Source organism: Humulus lupulus, chromosome 4 (assembly GCF_963169125.1).
Source record: "Humulus lupulus chromosome 4, drHumLupu1.1, whole genome shotgun sequence".
Taxonomy (NCBI): Eukaryota; Viridiplantae; Streptophyta; class Magnoliopsida; order Rosales; family Cannabaceae; genus Humulus; species Humulus lupulus.
Window position 1 is genome coordinate 228,587,286 of NC_084796.1, and position 18,756 is coordinate 228,606,041.

The 18,756-nt window shown below is 40.0% G+C and overlaps 1 protein-coding gene across 3 annotated transcripts; it reads left to right on the forward strand.

Annotated features, from left to right (window-relative positions):
• The first annotated feature begins 11,236 nt into the window (after positions 1-11,236).
• Positions 11,237-18,227, forward strand: LOC133831287 (uncharacterized). Of its 3 annotated transcripts, none has more exons than XM_062261533.1 (7): positions 11,237-12,053; positions 13,272-13,373; positions 13,698-13,958; positions 14,731-14,856; positions 14,929-15,399; positions 15,580-17,463; positions 17,554-18,227. In XM_062261533.1, exons 1-7 carry the CDS (start codon positions 11,670-11,672, stop codon positions 17,566-17,568), a joined length of 3,243 nt encoding a protein of 1,080 aa, XP_062117517.1. In that variant the 5' UTR covers positions 11,237-11,669; the 3' UTR covers positions 17,569-18,227. The 3 variants fall into 3 exon arrangements, with proteins under 3 accessions (XP_062117517.1, XP_062117518.1, XP_062117519.1); XM_062261534.1 differs by having other exon boundaries at positions 14,938-15,399; XM_062261535.1 differs by lacking the exon at positions 14,731-14,856.
• The last annotated feature ends 529 nt before the right edge of the window (positions 18,228-18,756 follow it).

The window sequence follows — 18,756 nt, forward strand, 5'->3', positions numbered from 1 at the left end:
GGACGTCTGGATGGTTTCGAAGCTCTGGGTTCTGAAAGCAAAGTTCTTGAAGTTCTTGATAAGAATGGTGAGTAAAAAATTACAAGGAAGAAAAATAGGTTACTTATAGAGGCAGAGGTATGGCAAAAAGTGGCAATCATTACTTTCCCATTTTCGAAACGTGGGGGAGTGTATAAGCCGTCAAATTGTTTTCTTGACAACTGAAGAGGCTTGATTAGACATAATTATGTCACAGTTTTCAAAAATGCACGAGGATCCTGACAGATTTCGTGGGGCATATGAACGGTTGTTTCCCTAAAAGTTTCTTTATTGCTGGTCGCACTAAACAAACTTGGGGGGCAAATGTTATCCAAAAAACAGGCATGGATGACATAGCAAATATTTAAATACACGTGGCTGACATCTGGCAGGAGTCTTGTTCGTATATCGACCAGAGAGATGTCTATGGCGTGGCGCTTAATCTTTATATACGACCAGCCTGGTCGTATACTCACTATATTTGGATAGAATCTTATGCAGTTATAACCATATCCGAAATTATCTCCCATGATTTCCTGAGTATCCGATTATTTAGGAAAGAATATCTGTAACAAATTAATGTAATCCTCCTTGAGCCTATAAATAGAGAAAGAGAGCTCAAGGAAGGGACTTTTGGCTTTGGAATTATCTGAGATTAGAGCTGTTACATTCGAGATATTGTATTGTTCTTCAGAGGTTTGTGAAACTCATTGAACCCTAGTTCTTTGATCACTCCTTTGGATCTTATATCAATAACAGTTCAAGTGGACGTAGGTTATTACCAGATTCTAGGGCCGAACCACTATAAATTCTTATTTTCTTTATTTTTGTCATGACATTCATTTCAACGTATTTGTCCACATCAAGCATTTCTGACTCCGTGTCAGTTGACCAAAATCAGGGTCAACATTAAGCATCAGACCAGTTTGCCCAGCTCTAAGGCTAGTTATATGAGGAATCAAGCAATAGGCCCTGGAGTGACTCTAAGGTCACCTATATGGATTGATTGCATGCATGCATAGAATTATTACTGCTAGGCATGCTAGTTATGGATCTGTAATATGATAATGTACTACTTATAAGCGTGATTATGTTTTCTTGTTGGGCCTCGACTCATGGGTGCTAAATGGTGCACGTAAAGGAAAGGAAAAGTTGAACCAGCCATGAGTTGGAGAGCTTCAAGGGTGGAGTGTACATATGCGGCCTACTCGTTCGCCACAACCGAGGTTATCAGTTGGAACTAGGGTTGGACCTTGATTTTGCCGCCTAGGTCGGCTTTTGTATACATTTCTAGGTTTGTAAACCTTTTAAACTATGTTGGGACCCTATGTATGGAAGTCAAACTCTTTTAATGAAATGGTTGAATTTTGACCTAAATGTTTAGTACCTAAACCTGTGGTTGGTTTTGATTACACGATTTAAGCCCAAATGACTCGTTTAGCAAGTTAAACACCATTTAAATTACACAGTGTAACGGTCCTGGATTAAGAGGACGTTACAACAAGCACTTTATCATAATGGTTAAGGGCTCTCGCATATCTGTTCTGTGAGCCCCTCGACGTGCCCCCCAAGTGGGCCCCTCCTGAAATGGTCCCTACTCATTTGTTGACCGAAGGTGGTCCATGGGGCATTGGGTGTAGAGACATTTGGCCTTAAGCTTGTGGAGGTGCCACCTATTGAGGTGGGGGTTAAACTCCGGTCGGAGCCTGAGCTGGGTGTGCTCCAATCCTAGAATACTGGTGAAGATGCTCTAACTTTATGAAATTCTCAATCTCATCACGAAGTTGTCTGCATTCGTTGGTATGGTGTCCAATGTCGTTGTGAAACTTACAAAACTTCATAGTGTCCCTTCGCTCCCTTTCTCTCTGAATGGGCTAGGGCCTCCATTAGTGTACCTATTGCTCCATGGATGTGAAAATATTTTCACGAGTACCAACTAGGTCTATGTACTCAGAGTATTGAGGAGTGTATTTTTCCTCGAGAGTGCCAATTCTCTTTGGCTTTTTACTCCCTCTGTTCTTTCTAACGTGTTTGCTTCCGCTCAGGTCCTCACTGGGTGCAACTGACTAGACGAGAGCAGATGTTCCACCACTGAAAGAAGGCTGAAAAGCACTGAATCCAGTGAGAGCTTCTCCATACCTGGCGGGCGTGGTGTTGTAGCCTGCTTGAGGAACAACTAGATTGTATTGCGGGGCGCTTATAACACTCGTTTGCACTAGAGTGTAAGGCGAGAACTGGGAACCCGGAGCTGTGGCGACAAGGACTGTAGGAGCTGGAAAGGAAACTGGTCCTCCGAAGGCTCCAAAATGGGCATCCTCCCAATGTATATATTACTAGGCCCGACGAATGAAGTCATCGAGCCTGTGGCATCCGCGCCTCTGCATGTCGTCCCATAGTGGAGAACCTGGTTGGATACCAGCTTGTAAAGCCATCAACTGTTGGCCATCGTCGACCCTCTTGTCCCTTGCAACTTCTTCTTTAAAGCGTTTTATGTATGCCTTAAGGGTCTCGAAAGGCCCTTGCTTAATGTTGGCCAAAACATTGACCTCGAAGTGCACCTTTCGAGCAGCTATGAATTCTCTTCGGAAGGCGGCGGCGAGTTGGTGCTAGGATTGGATGGAACCCGATCTGTATTTCTTAAACAACTCTTCAGCTGGTCCAGTGAAGGTTAACGGGAAGCAGTGGCATCTGGCATCCTCAAAGACACATTGCACAAACCTCAATTTGTTGAATTTGGACAGATGAGCGGAAGGGTTTGTGACTTCAGTGTAGGGAGGGATGTCTAGCATCTTGAAGCCTTGAGGTAAAGGGGCTTCGACAATATGTGGGGCACATGACCCCCCATCTCCATCCTCTGAATTGGAGTCTTGGCCCTGTCTCTTGGCCATCTTGAGCATTTTTTTTTAAGCTCTTCAACTTCGTGCGGTGAGGGTTGTGGTTGACACTTTGTGCCGGGTATGCCCCTGTTCAGGCATGGCTTCTCGTCTCCGAGAATTGAGATTGTCTCGGAGGTCTGGTTGTGGGTATCTCCCGGAGAGGTCTTTGGGAGCTACCCTGTTCTTGCGAGCATTTAGATTGTCTCGCAAGTCAGGCTACACACTTTTGTGGCAGCCGCCCTCGAAGAATCCTACCTTTGTCTCCCCATCTGACTCTACATAGTCATTATTAACTGAGATACTTATTTGTTGTCCTCAATTCATGGAGACTTCTCTTCTATAGGCTCCTCGCCTAGGGTTTCCACATGGCTGGTGAGGCATAAAGGGAATTTCTCCTCCAAGCGTGACACTATCAGTTGCAACGTGCCTGGGTGGAAGGCCTTGGGATCCGCAGACATTTTTGGACTAACAGTTTCCACGAACCTCGTGAGCTTCGGGGTCATTGGCCCTCATCAGGACATCGATGGGCTCAGAAGCCCGACGAGTCATTTTCCGGTTTTGGGGGGCCTTAGCCTTATCTTTTCCACGAGCTGGAGGCACGGGTGGTACTCCAACTAGGTGCACAAGTGGCATGTCAGTTGACTGTTCTTGTGTCACGTCAGCAGGGTGTGCGGGAGGCATGCCCGCTGGTTGCACAAGTGACCCTCTAGTTGGGTGTGCAGGTGGCATCCATCTAACTTCCTAGGTGGTACTTCGCCTTGAGGATCCACTTGCAGCTCTTAAGCCACCAAAGTGGCCTTCGTGGTGTTAACCACTTTCTGTAAGGCGGCGATGCTACCCTTCCGAGCCTCTATTTCTTGTTGTTGTGAGACTACTTGACCTTTAAGGGCTACCACTTCTGGTGGCTCCTCCGTCTGGTACGACTGAGAATACTCACTCTCCTCCATCCTCACCGACATAGCCATCATTACCATCGTAATAGTCATCATGGGCCACCTCTGGATTAGCTGCTGGAGGTGGTTAGCTTGGTTCTCTTCCCACAATGGCAGTGGAGGGAGCGTCGCAAAGAGATTTCTTCTTGTGGTTACCATTGCTGCAACTCAAGCTTTCTTCAAGCTCTCAATGAAAGCACCAAAATGTTGATTAGTGTAATGTCCCAAATTTCCTAATAAGGTTTAGGACCTTGATTAGGAGGCCGGGAGGGCCATAATTGATTTATTATAGTATTTAATGATTATATGCATGCTTACGTGGATTATATTATTATATGATGGTGAATGCAGGCATATGAGCTCATATGTTAATTATAAGGGTAATTTGGTAATTTGGCCACTGTGGGCGTAATTGTATATTTTGGGTGCATGATTGTGATTAATTAATATAGCCACATTATAAGGTGGATTGGTTTGAGCTAATCGACATGAGACGATCATGAGATATTAGTGTTCGGTCTAGTCATAACGGGTTTAAGTTCGGGGCTCGGGGAGAGTCTCGGGGTGAATTTAATGATTAGAGCATTACCAGGAATTAAAGGGTAATGAGATATGATTTATTGGTATTTGGGAATATTAAGAATAGCGGGAATTAGAGAGCGTTAATTATAATTAACGAGATAAACGGGAAATGACGGTTTTACCCTCGGAAGCTTTTAGAGGGGTTTATTTGGCTTAGGGGCATTATGGTCTTTTGACCCTAAGGATATATATGACTTAGGGGGGCTGTAGAAAGAACAGGGCAAAACAGAGTTCTCCTCCTCTTCAACCCGTACACCATCCCTCACCATCTTCTCTTTGGTGTTCTTGAGACCATCTTGGGGTTTTGAGCTAGGAAATCAAAGGTGGCAGCTATGGGACTTATTACAACCATTAATGGGAACTCAAAACAGGTTCCAAGGTGAGTTCTAGTCACTTACTTCAAGTGGTGCTCTATTTTCAAGCTTTGGTTTTTAGCTTTTGATTCTTGTTAGAAGTTTGGATTCAAAGGGGTTTTGATGGACTATAAGATTGGGTTTTGATGAGGGGAGGTTATGGGTGTTGTCTAGGGGTTTAATTGTATGTTAGGAAGAGGTTTGATGAAGGTTTGAAGGACTGGTTTGAGAAGATGTCGCACAGGGGAAAAATTGGTTCGTGCGTGGGCATATTGCTGATCTGGGCTGGGCACCGCGGCGCAGCAGGGGTGCGCCGCGGTCCTTGGCGTTTGGCAGAGGGGAGCCCTCTCTGTTTGAGGGCGCGGCGCGGCAGGGGAGGGTCGCGGCCCTTAAGGCCATTTTGACCAAAAACATGTTTTTAAGCTTGGGGATTCAAGCCATAGGCCTCGGGGTTGTACCTAGTACCCGGTTAAGTGGGGATTGATGTCCCGGAGGCTAGATATTGATTTGGGAACTTATGTTGATCATTTTTATTGATGATACCTTATATTTGGTTATGACTAGGTGACCGCTAAAGGACTAAAAGTTGATCGTTCTCAAGGGTCGTTCTTTTAATCGTTCTAGCTCGAATCTGAGGTAAGAAAACTGCACCCTGTGTATATGTGACATGCATGGCTATTATGATGCATGTTGGTTGATTAATGAGTATGACATGCGTGGTTATTATTGATGCATGTCGGTTGATTATTATGTATGACATGCATGGCTATTCTTGATGCATGTTGGTTGGCTATTAAACGTGACATGCATGGCTGTTATTGGTGCATGGTGGATTGTTGAATATATTGCATATGATGCCTAAGAAACATGTGATTAGGACATGCTTTGTATACTGGGTGTGATATCGTTCAGAGCTTGAGCCTCTGTGTTAATGCATAGTCCTAATTGTACTAATATCTGTTAAGTAAGCATGCTGAATACCTTGTTTATGGATATTGGACATGTGATATATGTTTGGTGGCATGGCTTACCTGTGTATGGTGCTGACTTATTAGTCAGAATCGACAATGGTGTCAGATCCATCTGTGAAGCTGTGACTTATTAGTTAAGTTCACCACGGGCTAAGCACTGGTCGTGTTTTACAGACCCAAGGGTCAGAGGTGGCAGTGCGTTGTGAACGCCGGGCCAAATAAAGATTAGATCTAATCGAGGTCGGTATTGAATGACTCATATGGGGTATTAATGCTGGTCCGACCGGAAGATCAATGAGAACTATAAGCACTTGCCTGGTCTAAGACCAGATGATTTAAGCCAAGGTATATGACCCCGGTGACCGTTTGTCACATGGCTAAGGGACGTTGTCCATAGTTTCGACTCTAGATTCGTGAGGAAGGTTATGTTGGTGACTAATCACCTTGCACCTGTCCTAATCAAACTTAAGAAAGAATCACTTATCGATTAAGCCCTGGTGACCTTATCGTCACATGGCTAGAGGGAGCGATGCTCATTATTGTGACTTTTGGCTATTGTCACCTACTTGCTTGGACTGATAGTCGCGAATGGTTATTATGATCACTGTTGATATTATATCATGCTCTATTGTGTTTTCTTGCTGGGCTTTGGCTCACGGGTGCTACGTGGTGCAGGTAAAGGCAAGAGGAAGCTGGACCATCCTTGAGTTGGAGAGCTTAGGTGATGACGTGTACATATGCAGCTGCTCATCCGCCACGGCCGAGGTTTAAAGTGGAACTAAGGTTGAACCTTGTTTTGCCGCTTAGAACGGCCTGTTGTAAATATTTTCTGTAATAAACTCTAAAATTGTATTTTCGGGATCCCAATGTATATATTAAACGTTCTAGTGAAACGTTACATCTTAACCAAGGTTTTAATCCCTAAACCGCTAATCATACTTAGTTCACGATTTTGGCCAAATGACTTGGTTAGCGAGTTTAGCACTGTTTACAAGGCACACCGTAACGGTCCCTAGAGTTTGGGGCGTTACAATTAGCATCTTCGCTAACGACTAATTAAATGAAGCTTAAAGAAAAATAAAGATTGAGACATGAGATTTTATGTGGTTTAGGTTATAAATTAACCATGCTCCATGAGTTAGTTGTATTTAGGAGGCTCGAAGCTTGCAAATGTAAAGCTTCTATGGAGGTTTTTAGGCATCCTTTTGGCAATGCTCTGAAAACCAGAAGTGAATCAAAAGTCCTTTACAAAGTGTGCCCTAGCTCTATTTATAGATGGCTTAGGGTAATTAGTTCCCTAATAAGAGCTAATAACAATTATCCTCCGTTAATGGAGGCTTAAAATGTATAATAAATGGTAAATTCCATCATTTATAATGCTTGTGGGCCCTTGCGTATCTCAGTGGGCGCAATTAGGAGGTTTCAACCCACTACTTTATGGGGTAACACACTTCTGATAGTGTCACGTTTTCTCATGTTAGATGGCGTCGTGAGACATTCTGCTTGTACGGAATCGACACCATGATTTGTGCAACAATGAATGTCAGATGGCTGCTTGTGGTCCGTGTAACGCCCCAACTCCTGGGACCGTTACGGTGTGCCTTGTAAATAGTGCTAAACTCGCTAATCGAGTCATTTGGCCAAAATCGTGATCTAAGTATGATTAGCGGTTTAGGGATTAAACATTTTGGTTAAGATATAACGTTTCACTAGAACGTTTAACATATACATTGGGATCCCGAAAATACAATTCAGAGTTTATTACAGAAAATATTTACAACAGGCCGTTCTAAGCGGCAAAACAGGGTTCAACCCTAGTTCCACTTTAAACCTCGGCCGTGACGGACGAGCAGCTGCATATGTACACGTCATCACCTAAGCCCTCAAACTCAAGGATGGTCTAGCTTCCTCTTGCCTTTACCTGCACCACATAGCACCCGTGAGCCGAAGCCCAGCAAGAAAACATAATACTTTTCACATATATTATCAAATGATTATCATTATAATCACACTGAACATAAAGCTTTCAAACCAATGGGTGCACATCACATGATTCTAGCGGGAGAGTGGCTGCTAAGTAAGCCACTAGCCTCCAAGCTCTATTTGTTCATCGACCCTCTGGGTCGGTCAGGCATTAATGCTCCTTGAGTCATTCAATGCTAGTGGTCGATTAGATCTAATCTTTGTTGGCTTGCGTGATACACGCTAAGGCCGTCCTGACTAATAAGTCAGCTCAACGTGACCAGTGCCCAGTACCACTGCCGAACCTGACTAATAAGCCACAGCTTCACAGTTGATACTAGCACCTTTGTCAAACCTGACTAATAAGTCAGTACCATGCACAGGTAAGCAATGCTATCAATGTGTATCATATGCCAATTAACCAAGAATAGGGCATTCAGCATGCTTACTTAACAGTTGCTGGCATAATTATAATCATGCACAAACTCAGAGACTCAAGCTCTGACCAATCTCATATACATCATTCACGGCATGCCCTCATCACATGTTTATCATGCATCACATGCATCACACTTAACCAACCAGCATGCCTCAATAATATTCATATGCAAATGGGCAAAACTGCCAAGCATTCATTACGTTAACAATATTCACATCCAACATCCAACATGCATCAATCATAGCCATGCATGTCATACTCAACAGCCAATCAACATGCATCATAATAGCCATGCATGTCATGCTCAATAATCAATCAACATGCATCCATAATAGCCATGCATGTCACATATACACAGGGTGCAGTTTTCTTACCTCAGATTCGAGCTAGTACCAATATAAGAACGATCCTTGAGAACGATCAACCTTTAAGTCCTTAGCGGTCACCTAATCATAACCATATATGGAACACCATTAATAACATGATAATCAAAGGTTCCACACCAATATCTAGCCCCCAAGAGATCAATCCAAACTAATCCAAGTAGTAGGGACACTCCCGAGGCCCATAACTAAGTTCCCGGGGTCAAAACGAGCAAACGGGGCGAAAACAGGGCAAGGGCTGCGGCCCTAGCACCTTGGGCCGCGGCCCCCAGGGTTCTCTGAGGCAAGGGCCGCAGCCCCCTCTATCAAGGGCCGCGGCGCCCAGCGAAGACAAATTCCTGACACCTGCTTCTTCGAACTAGGGCCGCGGCGCACAAGAACAGGGCCGCGGCCCCCAACCCTGGGCCATTCCCAAACGTGTTTTAAACACTCCAAATCCTCCAAAAACATACCCAAACATTCCCCAATCATCAAATCAAAGTTCCCAAGCTTCCCAATACTCCAAAACCCTCAAAACCCAAAGCTCAAACTGACCAAAAACTCAACAATCAACAAAGTCCAATTCTAAGCTTTAAAACTGTAAAAACTTAAAACTTCAAACTTAGATTACCTTCGATTGGGTTGTTCCTCGTCAAATCCTTCGGTTAAGAAGCTTTTAATCTTTCCTAGGATCGCTATGCCTCGACCCTCGCTTGATTCCGACTCCTAGAACTCAAGATTTCCTCAAAAAGGCTCAAACGGTAAAACGGACTGTTTTGAGAGAGAACGAGAAGTTTCTAACGTATGTTCTTATCTGTCAAGCTACTTCAAGCTTAAGTAACCTTAAATAAAACCTTGTGCTCGGGGTCCCGAAAACACCCCCGGGGACACTATAGTCAAAACTTCCAGAATTTCACCCTGATCTCAAATATTCTCAATCTATCACCAAATAAACATTTCTATTACCCCAAAATTGACCCCGTTATGACAAAACCGCTAATCCATTATATATGACCGTCTCATGCCGCATAGCTCGAATATATCTCCATAATAATGAGATCTCATTCACATATTACAATATGCACCCAATTTACAAATATGCCCTCAACAGGCCAAATTACCAAAATGCCCTTATCATTTTAAATACTCCCATACGCATCATTTATCATCATATAATAATATAATTCACATTAACATGCATATGATCATTAAATATCATAATAAATCAATTATGGCCCTCCCGACCTCCTAATCAAAGTTCTAAACCTTATTAGGAAATTTGGGGCATTACAGTCCGGGTCACTATGCTTGACACCTGGCAGCTCTACTTTAGGTCCGGATGATGATTCTCGCCGACATGGAGGACATGAGTAGAAGAGACGGTCTTGTTAATGATTTGGAGCAACATCCGGAAATATGGTCCTCGGGGAGTAGCTTTCCACGAGGACATACTCCTCCAGTGGTGGTGAACGATGCTTGGAGGTAAGGCTTTCCTTCCGTGGAGCTCAAAGCAAGCTCCAGGGGACTTAATTGGCTTCCATGAAAACTTAATTACTCTTAAATGCATGTCACGTGTCACTTGGTGAAAACACTGACAACCATAGCAATGTTGAATAATATGAAATCCTTGAGAAAAATAAAAAATAATGATTAGAAAATATATATTGAGTGAGAGAAAAGTTGACAAGAGAGCAAGCATGGGAGTTGGGCAACAATGACGATGCTGAGGAGAGATAGTGAGTGTCGGGTGAGAGTGACAGAGTTGAGCGATAAAGGGTGTCGAGGAGAGAAAGATGGCAACACATGGGAGTCGAGGAAAGAGAGACAACATTAAGGGGGAGTGGAGGAAAGAGAGGGTGTCAAGGAGGAGTGAGAGAGAGCGTGAGGAGAGTGAGAGAAATCTAATTTGGTTTTAAGAATAGGGTATTTTGGTCCAAAAATAGACTTACGCATATATTTAAAATGCTTTAACATGAAATATATATTTTAATTTATTGCATTTGTAAGGGTCAAATTTCTCTTAAAAAAAATTGTCGAAAAAACAAATCTCCCAAAAGATAGATGATTAATTTTAGTTATATACCTTTCTATATAATAAGTGTGTAAATAACCGAAATTATTGGTTTTAACGGTTTTTTATTTTTTTTAATATTAATTTTAACGGAATATTCTTATATTTAACAGAATATTCTTATATGTAACGGTAGTTTGTAAACACTTAAATTTAAATAAAATAAAATAAATAATTAAAAAAATTAAAATAAAATATTTTTGAGATATTTTACCATTACAATGATAATTATTTAAAAATAATAAAATCATACATTTTATAACTTAAATAAAATTTAACTAAACTTACTCACTTATTAGAATAATATCATATTAAACATATAATATAATCTACTGTGAATTAATTAGCAATAAATTGTTTTTTTTTAAAAAAAAAAACTAGTAAGAAACTTAATTTTAAAATCTACGTATAATATTTAATATTATATTAAACATATAATATATAATCTCTTGTTGTCACTCCTAAATTCAAATTAAAAAATTAGAATAAATATAAACTTAAACAAAAATAAATAAATAAATTAATTAAAATAAAATATTTATTTCAAAATTTATATAATATTAATATAAATATAATAAAAATAATTAATAAATCTAAACAAACGTCCATTTGTATGTAATATATTACAAAAAAAAATGAAAAAAAAAAGAAGATAAAAAAAAGTATGTTCTCAAATGGTCGAATCATGAAAGTTTTGGTTTTGTCTTAAACGGAACCGAGTTTCACTATTAAAGCTCTAATGCCCGCACTTCTCCTTCTCCCTGCTAAATCTCGTTACCCCTTTTTTCCTCACTATTAAAGCCCTAACCTTCTGACCCATTTTCTTTTTTCTTTCTCTTTTCTGTTTCATACTCTGTAATTAGATTAGGGTTTTATACACTTCTTCTTGTACGCTTAGGAATTAGGATTTATTGATTTCTCTTCCCTTATATATATTTGTTAATTCTGTTAAATTTCAGAGTCCCTTGTGGGTAAAGTTATTGTAGTTTTATTTTCTATATTATCAAGATTGAATTTGGGATTTTTTTCCCTTTCTTTGAGCTATTCTGTAATGGAAGATTTAGATTAGAGTTTCTTGTTATCTTGATTTGTAATATACGGTAATGGAAATGGAAAGCTCTCGAAGACCTTTCGATAGATCAAGGGAGCCAGGCTTGAAGAAACCCCGATTAAATGAAGAACCAGAGCGAGGAGGTCTCAATTCGAATCCAAATACCCGGGCTTTTCCGCAAAGACCAACTGGGAGCAACCCTTTGGTTTCAAGTCGCGGCAGCAGCGGCGGCGGAGGAGGGTATCAGCCACAGCCTTTGTCGCAGCATCAGCAGCAGCAACAGCAACATCAGGAGCTTGTGAGCCAGTACAAGACTGCGATTGCGGAACTGACTTTCAATTCGAAGCCCATAATTACCAATCTGACTATAATCGCCGGAGAGAATCTCCATGCTGCCAAGGCAATTGCTGGGACTGTATGCCACAACATTCTCGAGGTGAATCCAGCTCTACACTGTTGTAGGTGTTTTGTTGTGTTGATTTCTTTGATTGTACAATAGAAATGGAAATGAAAGAAACCAACGAAAAAGTAGTGGTAGTGTGAAAAGGTTGTTTTATTTATGATGCGTGTCTTATGTCCCATAATATAGTCAACACAAGTAGTAGTCTTGTACATGTTTAAGTTCAAATTAATGGAATCTATCTTGGATGTGAAGTGCTTGTTTTGGTTTCTGAATCAACTTACTCTGTCCGGAAAGTATATATAGTCTTGGTGCAAGCAAGAAACCAAAGCGTTGCTATTAGTGTGATTGTTATGTTGATTGCGAATGACTTGATTGAGGGACGACGACGAAGCAATGCTGATTTAATTGGTTTTTTCAGGGTAAATACTAAATAGTTGCATAACGAGTTCCTTCTCGTAACCTTGTGAGTCCATTGTACTCATATCTGTCCTGCAAATAGCTTGAAAGTAGTTCCAGCAATTCTAGAGTTGTTTTCTTTTCCCTCTGGTTGAAGAAGGTGCTATTCTTCTTGTTTGGGTTCATAGAACTTGGGTTGTAGCACGTCTAGAGCTGAAAAATCTACTATTTAGTTTTGGTTCAGATAGCTCAGTATACTTTCTCCATTTTGATAATATAAGATCAAACTTCATCTGGAGGTAAAGCTGTTTCTGTCATGGGCAAGAGCTGACTTTGTTATAGTAGGCTTTGGATTTCGATAAAATGTTGTTAAACTGTAATATTCTATTCCCTCAAGAGACCAACTTGCATGTTTGAGCTCTACAGCTTTAAAGACCTCATATGGTATAACTTTTTCTTTCCAAAAGCTATTACGTTGGCTCTGCAAAAGCAACTAAACTGCAGGACTGATGGGTATTTGCTTGTATGTTGTCAGTATTAAAGATGGCAGCATGTTTCATCTATTATCTTAATGTCATTATGATGGAGTGGCAATACTTCTTATGTTCATGTAGCACTTCATCATGTTTTTATTGCATGTTTGGCTACTGTCTTTTAGCACCTTACGATTCATTTTAGTGCTTTCTTAAAAAACAAGAATGAAGGTCACTCCCGAAATCTTTATCTGCAAAACAATTTCCTAAAGACCTTCCCTTTGTTGTTTCCTCTTAGTTCTGGTGTTAGGCCCATTTGCTTATTTGTTTGAAGAAGATTGGTATACATATACATTATCTAATTTTGAGAAGTAATGTGCAGGTCCCTAGTGATCAAAAGCTACCATCGCTTTATCTTTTAGACAGTATCGTAAAGAATATTGGGAGGGATTACATAAAAAACTTTGCTGCCAAATTACCTGAGGTTAGATTTTTTCTCTGCTTTTACTATCTGTTTTTTTCATAGCATTTAAGTTGGTCAGTTATTCATTATATAAATATAGTCTTATGAATAAATAACTAAAACGAATTTCTTATTGATACTGAGTGATGTAAGTCTTAATTTTACTAATTGAGATTAAGATTAGGTATATGCAGCCTTTGTTCTTGCATTTATTGCTCATCCATTAATTGCTTCCCTACCAAATAAACAACCTTCCCTGGCTAGCTCATCTGCTGCTGCTATAGCTTCACTTTTATTTGTAATCACTCTCTAGTTTTCATTTTCCCTTTTTCAACGCATTTCCAGGTATTCTGCAAGGCATATAGGCAGGTTGATCCTCCTGTACATACGAGTATGCGGCATCTTTTTGGGACATGGAAAGGAGTTTTCCCTTCTCAGACACTTCAGATGATTGAGAAAGAACTTGGTTTTGTTCCTGCAGCAAATGGTTCTTCTACAGGTAATGCAACATCTAGGCCTGATTCACAATCAAATCGTCCACTGCATAATAGCATTCATGTCAATCCCAAATACTTGGAAGGGCAGCGTCTTCAGCAGCTAAATAGGGTAAGCAGTGTTAATGGCAATGACATTTTACTTGTGGAATTATGGTATTGAGGTTCTATACTTCTATCTATTGTATATCTCTTTGTTGCGTTATTATAATTTCCATCACTTTTTTTTTATTTACTGATGTTGTTGTGAAGTTATTATATATTATTAGCATGCTGTGAATAACATGAATGCGTAGAACAGCCCAATATGATGACGAGTGCAGCTTACAACTTATGAAAAATAAACTTCCAGTTTTCTTGCCAATAGAAATTTTAGTTTTGATGATCTGCTAATTTTCTTACTAATTTATACATATGTTGATTCTATACTGTGATAAATAATCATGTAAGAGACATATAACATATAAACTTATAGAAATATGATCTTTAAAATACTTGCTAATGAAGAAAAAGATTGCAGTTTGTGGCTCATTGCAACAGTGACGGAACCAGAAAATCCAGCAAGGGGGCTAATTGTGTATAACAAATTTAGGGGGTGTTTTATTGCTATTTTATTTAAAATTTTACATTACAATATTTTTTTTTTGAATGATTTAAGCACACTTAGTACTTGGCTCCGTGCCTTGATTGGATTCTTATTCAGGACCTTGCATCTATCAACTTGTCTTGCCCCCTGACAATCAAAATTGATTTTTGAGAATGAATGGATATAGGAGCAATAACATAAAATGTGTATCTATAAATATAACTAATAATGGTTGTTAATTTTAAAGGAATTTATTTTTCTCGTTTGCTGGTTTTCTTTCTTTTTTTTTTTTATGAAGGCAAAAGGACTGGCTAGTGATGTATCTGGGTCTATTGCAAACTCAATTGAGGATGCAGAGAACATGGACAGAGCAACCAGTATCAGTACTGGACGAGCATGGGCTGATCCATCTGTTAAACTGCATGTATGTCCTGTGAAGCAATTGATCCAGTTTATTTTTTCCTTACTGCTATTGTGATTTGATGTAAACTTGCAGAATACGCAGCGTTCAAATAGAGGTACATCCAGTGAGGGTATTCATGAGAAGAGCACTGGTGCAGAGTATGCAGACTATGACTATAGCTCTGATTTTTCAAGGAATTCAGGCTTGGGGATTGGAAGAGGTGGTGGGAGGGTTTCTGAGCCAGTACATGATAAACTTTGGCATGGAGATGGTAGCAACTTTGCTGAATCAGTATCTGGTCAAAGAAATAGTTTCAGTATCAAGCATGGATTTCCAAATTACCCAGCTCCTAAATCTACAAATGTTGTTAACACTAATCTTCAGCCAGCACAAAACATTGTAAGTAGAAGCAGTGGTGGGGTGTCTAGCAGTAGTTGGAAAAATTCTGAGGAAGAAGAGTTCATGTGGGATGATATGAACTCTAGATTGTCAGACCATGGCGCATCTGGAATTTCTAGTAATTTGAGAAAAGATTGTTCAGCTTCTGATGATTCAGACAAATCAGTAAGTTTTCTTTGATTAAACCCCAACACGATCTAGATACCTTAGCGAGAAATTTATTAATGTTCTTTATGGGATTGACTCTATTTATTAGAGGTTTGTTTTGTTACTATTCAAATTAATCTTAAATTTGCACATTCTTTCACGAATTTGTCTCTAGTAATGTTGACCTCCCATGTGCAGGGGTTTGAAGATCACATCCATAAACCACACAGTGTACATGAGTATACACCAAGGGGTGATAAAGAGGCTTCTATTGATTCACTTTCTGTTGAACATAAAGATCTACCTGGTCTTGGACCCCGAATATCATCTCCGTGGTTGTTGCAGGAACCCCAATTAATTGATGGACTGCCGCGTCCTGTAAGTTCAAGCATTGGCTTCACAACAAATGCTGTTTTAGGGTCTTCTGGAGCACTAACACAACAACGGTTTCAATCTTTAAAGTCTGGGCAGTCATCACTGAGACAGCGGCCGCCCTCACCTACATTAACTGCACGCCATCCTCTCCTTCCATCACAAAATTCAACCGATCAAGAACGTACAAAGGCACATTCTCTTAGTCATCCTGATTCTAAAGTATTTTCAGGGCAGTTGAATGTAGGGGTGCATAACATACATACTCAGGATTCATTGCCCATCTCATCCTCCCGTGTTCGACTGGGAAAAATGGCAAAATCACTGCCCCATGATGTACAAGCTTCTTCTCCTTCACTTCCCACTTTTCCGCTGAGGCATACTTCCTTTTCACAGCAAGTAGAAGATTCTACAGAGTCTGATCCTTTAGGTCTAATTCAAAAATCTTCTCTACCTCAGGCCTCTATTGCGGGGATTCCTTCAACGAATAGTAGATCTGCATCAGACCACTTGAATGCTCCTCTTACTGTAGAAACTTTGGGAGACTCAAGTACAGCTAGTCTACTGGCTGCTGTTATGAAGTCTGGAATTCTTTCGAACAGTTCAATTACCAGTAGTAGTCTACCTAACCTGAAATTTCAAGACTCAGGGCAGTTGCCATCACAGGCAAGTCAGCCTCCTCTTCCCACTGGACGTACTCCTACTCAGGTCATGAGCTCAGGGTCCAGGGCTGCATTGACATCTTCATTAGGTCATTCCTCCTATGATGGCTTGTCAGCATCCTCTAAGATACCTAGAAAGAAGGTAGAGCAGCCGTCAATTTCACCTGTTCTACCACTGTCTTCGTCTCCTGCTGGTGGTGCATCAGAAAATGCTCCAAATGCTGCAAAGAAAGCCTCAGATCCAATTTCCAACCTCCTTAGTTCTTTAGTTGCTAAGGGTTTAATATCTGCATCAAAGACAGAATCACCTGCTGTGATTCCACCTGAAGTTCCTGCTGAAACTCAAAAGAAGAGCCGGAGCGTTACTAGCACCAGCTCTGTCCCATTGTCCTCAGTTTCAGTTTCCCCTGTTTTGTCTACCAAGGATGATGGTGTATCTCTCTCAGAACCTGATTCCAGTACCCATGTTGCCAATCCTCAGTCCACAAAACCCGAGAAACCCCAGTCAACCAACTTGGAGATTAAGAATCTTCTAGGGTTTGAGTTTAAGCAAGACAAGATCCGGGAATTTCATTCATCTGTTGTCAGTGAACTCCTTGATGGCTTTGAACACCGGTGTGCTATATGCAGTCTAAAACTCAAACATCCAGAACAATTGAATAGACACTTGGAGTGGCATGATTTGAAAAAAGCTAATGATTCTACCAAGGCATCAAGAAAGTGGTATGTTAATTCAAGGGACTGGGTCACTGGAGTAGGATTTCCATTGGGATTTGAGATTGCGAAATCAGTGGACAAGTATGAGCCAATGGTTCCTGCAGATGAAAGTCAATGTGTATGTGTTCTATGTGGTGAGATTTTTGAAGATTTCTATTGTGAAGAAAAGGATGAATGGATGTTCAAGGGTGCAATGCACATGATCATTCCTTCTGGGATTGGTGAGTTAGAAAGTAACAACAAGAACGCTAGTGAGGGTCCCATTGTACATGCAAATTGTGTATCAGAAAGTTCACTCCCTGATTTGGGACTGGTCAGCAGTGTCAAAATGGTAATGTGCTCCTACTCTTGTACCTGATTTGAAGAACCAAATGATTTTCTAGCTCTAAAGAAATGTTGGTTTTACTTTTGTTCTCAACAGGAACCGGACGTATAATGCTCTGAGATGGAGAGAACCTTTTTTTCTAGTCTGACAGAATCGGGTGAATGAATCCAGGTTCATTTCTGTAGTTTAAATCTGTATGGTCGTCAGATGCTAATTTTTTGTGCCTCAGATCAGAACAATGGTGAGAGCTCTTTGTTTATGTTCTTGCTCTCACTCCCTTTTATTTTTTTGGTTCTTTTTATCTTTCCTTTTGTTTTAAATCATAGTATGAGATGGAAAAGTTACACAATGAAGGAAGATGATTGGTATATTGAAGGTCTCTCTATTCTCTAACGTGGTTGATATGTTCCTGTCTTTCATTCTCTTTTCCGTTTCCCATTTCTTACACTTTTGAAGCGACTACTACACTTGATTGATACCATATACCTACCAGGCATAGCAAAACAAGGAAAACCGGTTTGTGAACATGTCGTTTCGGCAAAGCAGTGACTGACAACTGCCTCTGTATCACTAAAACAGCGACTAGATTTATCTTTCTTTACACTTCTATTTCATTTTTGGCTTTGGTTTAATCACATTACACTACCTCTGTTAGTTGAGCTTCTTGAGTAAAAGCTTTCTTGCTGCAACGTTTTTGGGATAATGAGAAATATATGATTGGGACAGTAATGAAATATGTTGTTTGAGAATTGATATTCTCTTCACTTGCATTTTTGTCTTCACTTGCATTTTTGTCATTTATATTAACTCTTTTTTATTTTATGTTCTGAGCTTTCTTATTAACTCTATGAGAGGCTTATTGGTTTGTTATTATTATTTAACTTGAAAGTAAAATTGACTTCCCATATTGGTCTATCATGTTACATGTGTCAATCAGAATCAGCGTTGTAATATACACAGAATTATTACATTAATTAGTGATTGTTGTACTTATTTTTCATGTTTCTTTTTCCTCTATTTGTGATTGTTGTGAAAATTTTCGTTTCTTGTTTGTTTTAATTTTCCGTTAGTTTTATACATGTATTTTTAGATTTCTCTCTCTCTCTCTTATAGATATGTATTTGTTTATATAATTCTTATAGTTTATCAAACATAGAAAGATGAATAAAAATTCCCAACTTTAATGTCAGCTTTAAAATTATCTTAACCCTTTATTTATTTTAAATTTTGTGGTACTTTTAGCTGAATATTTGGTTTTAGATCACTAAAGTTATGATGGGGTGAAGAAATTAAGTGGGG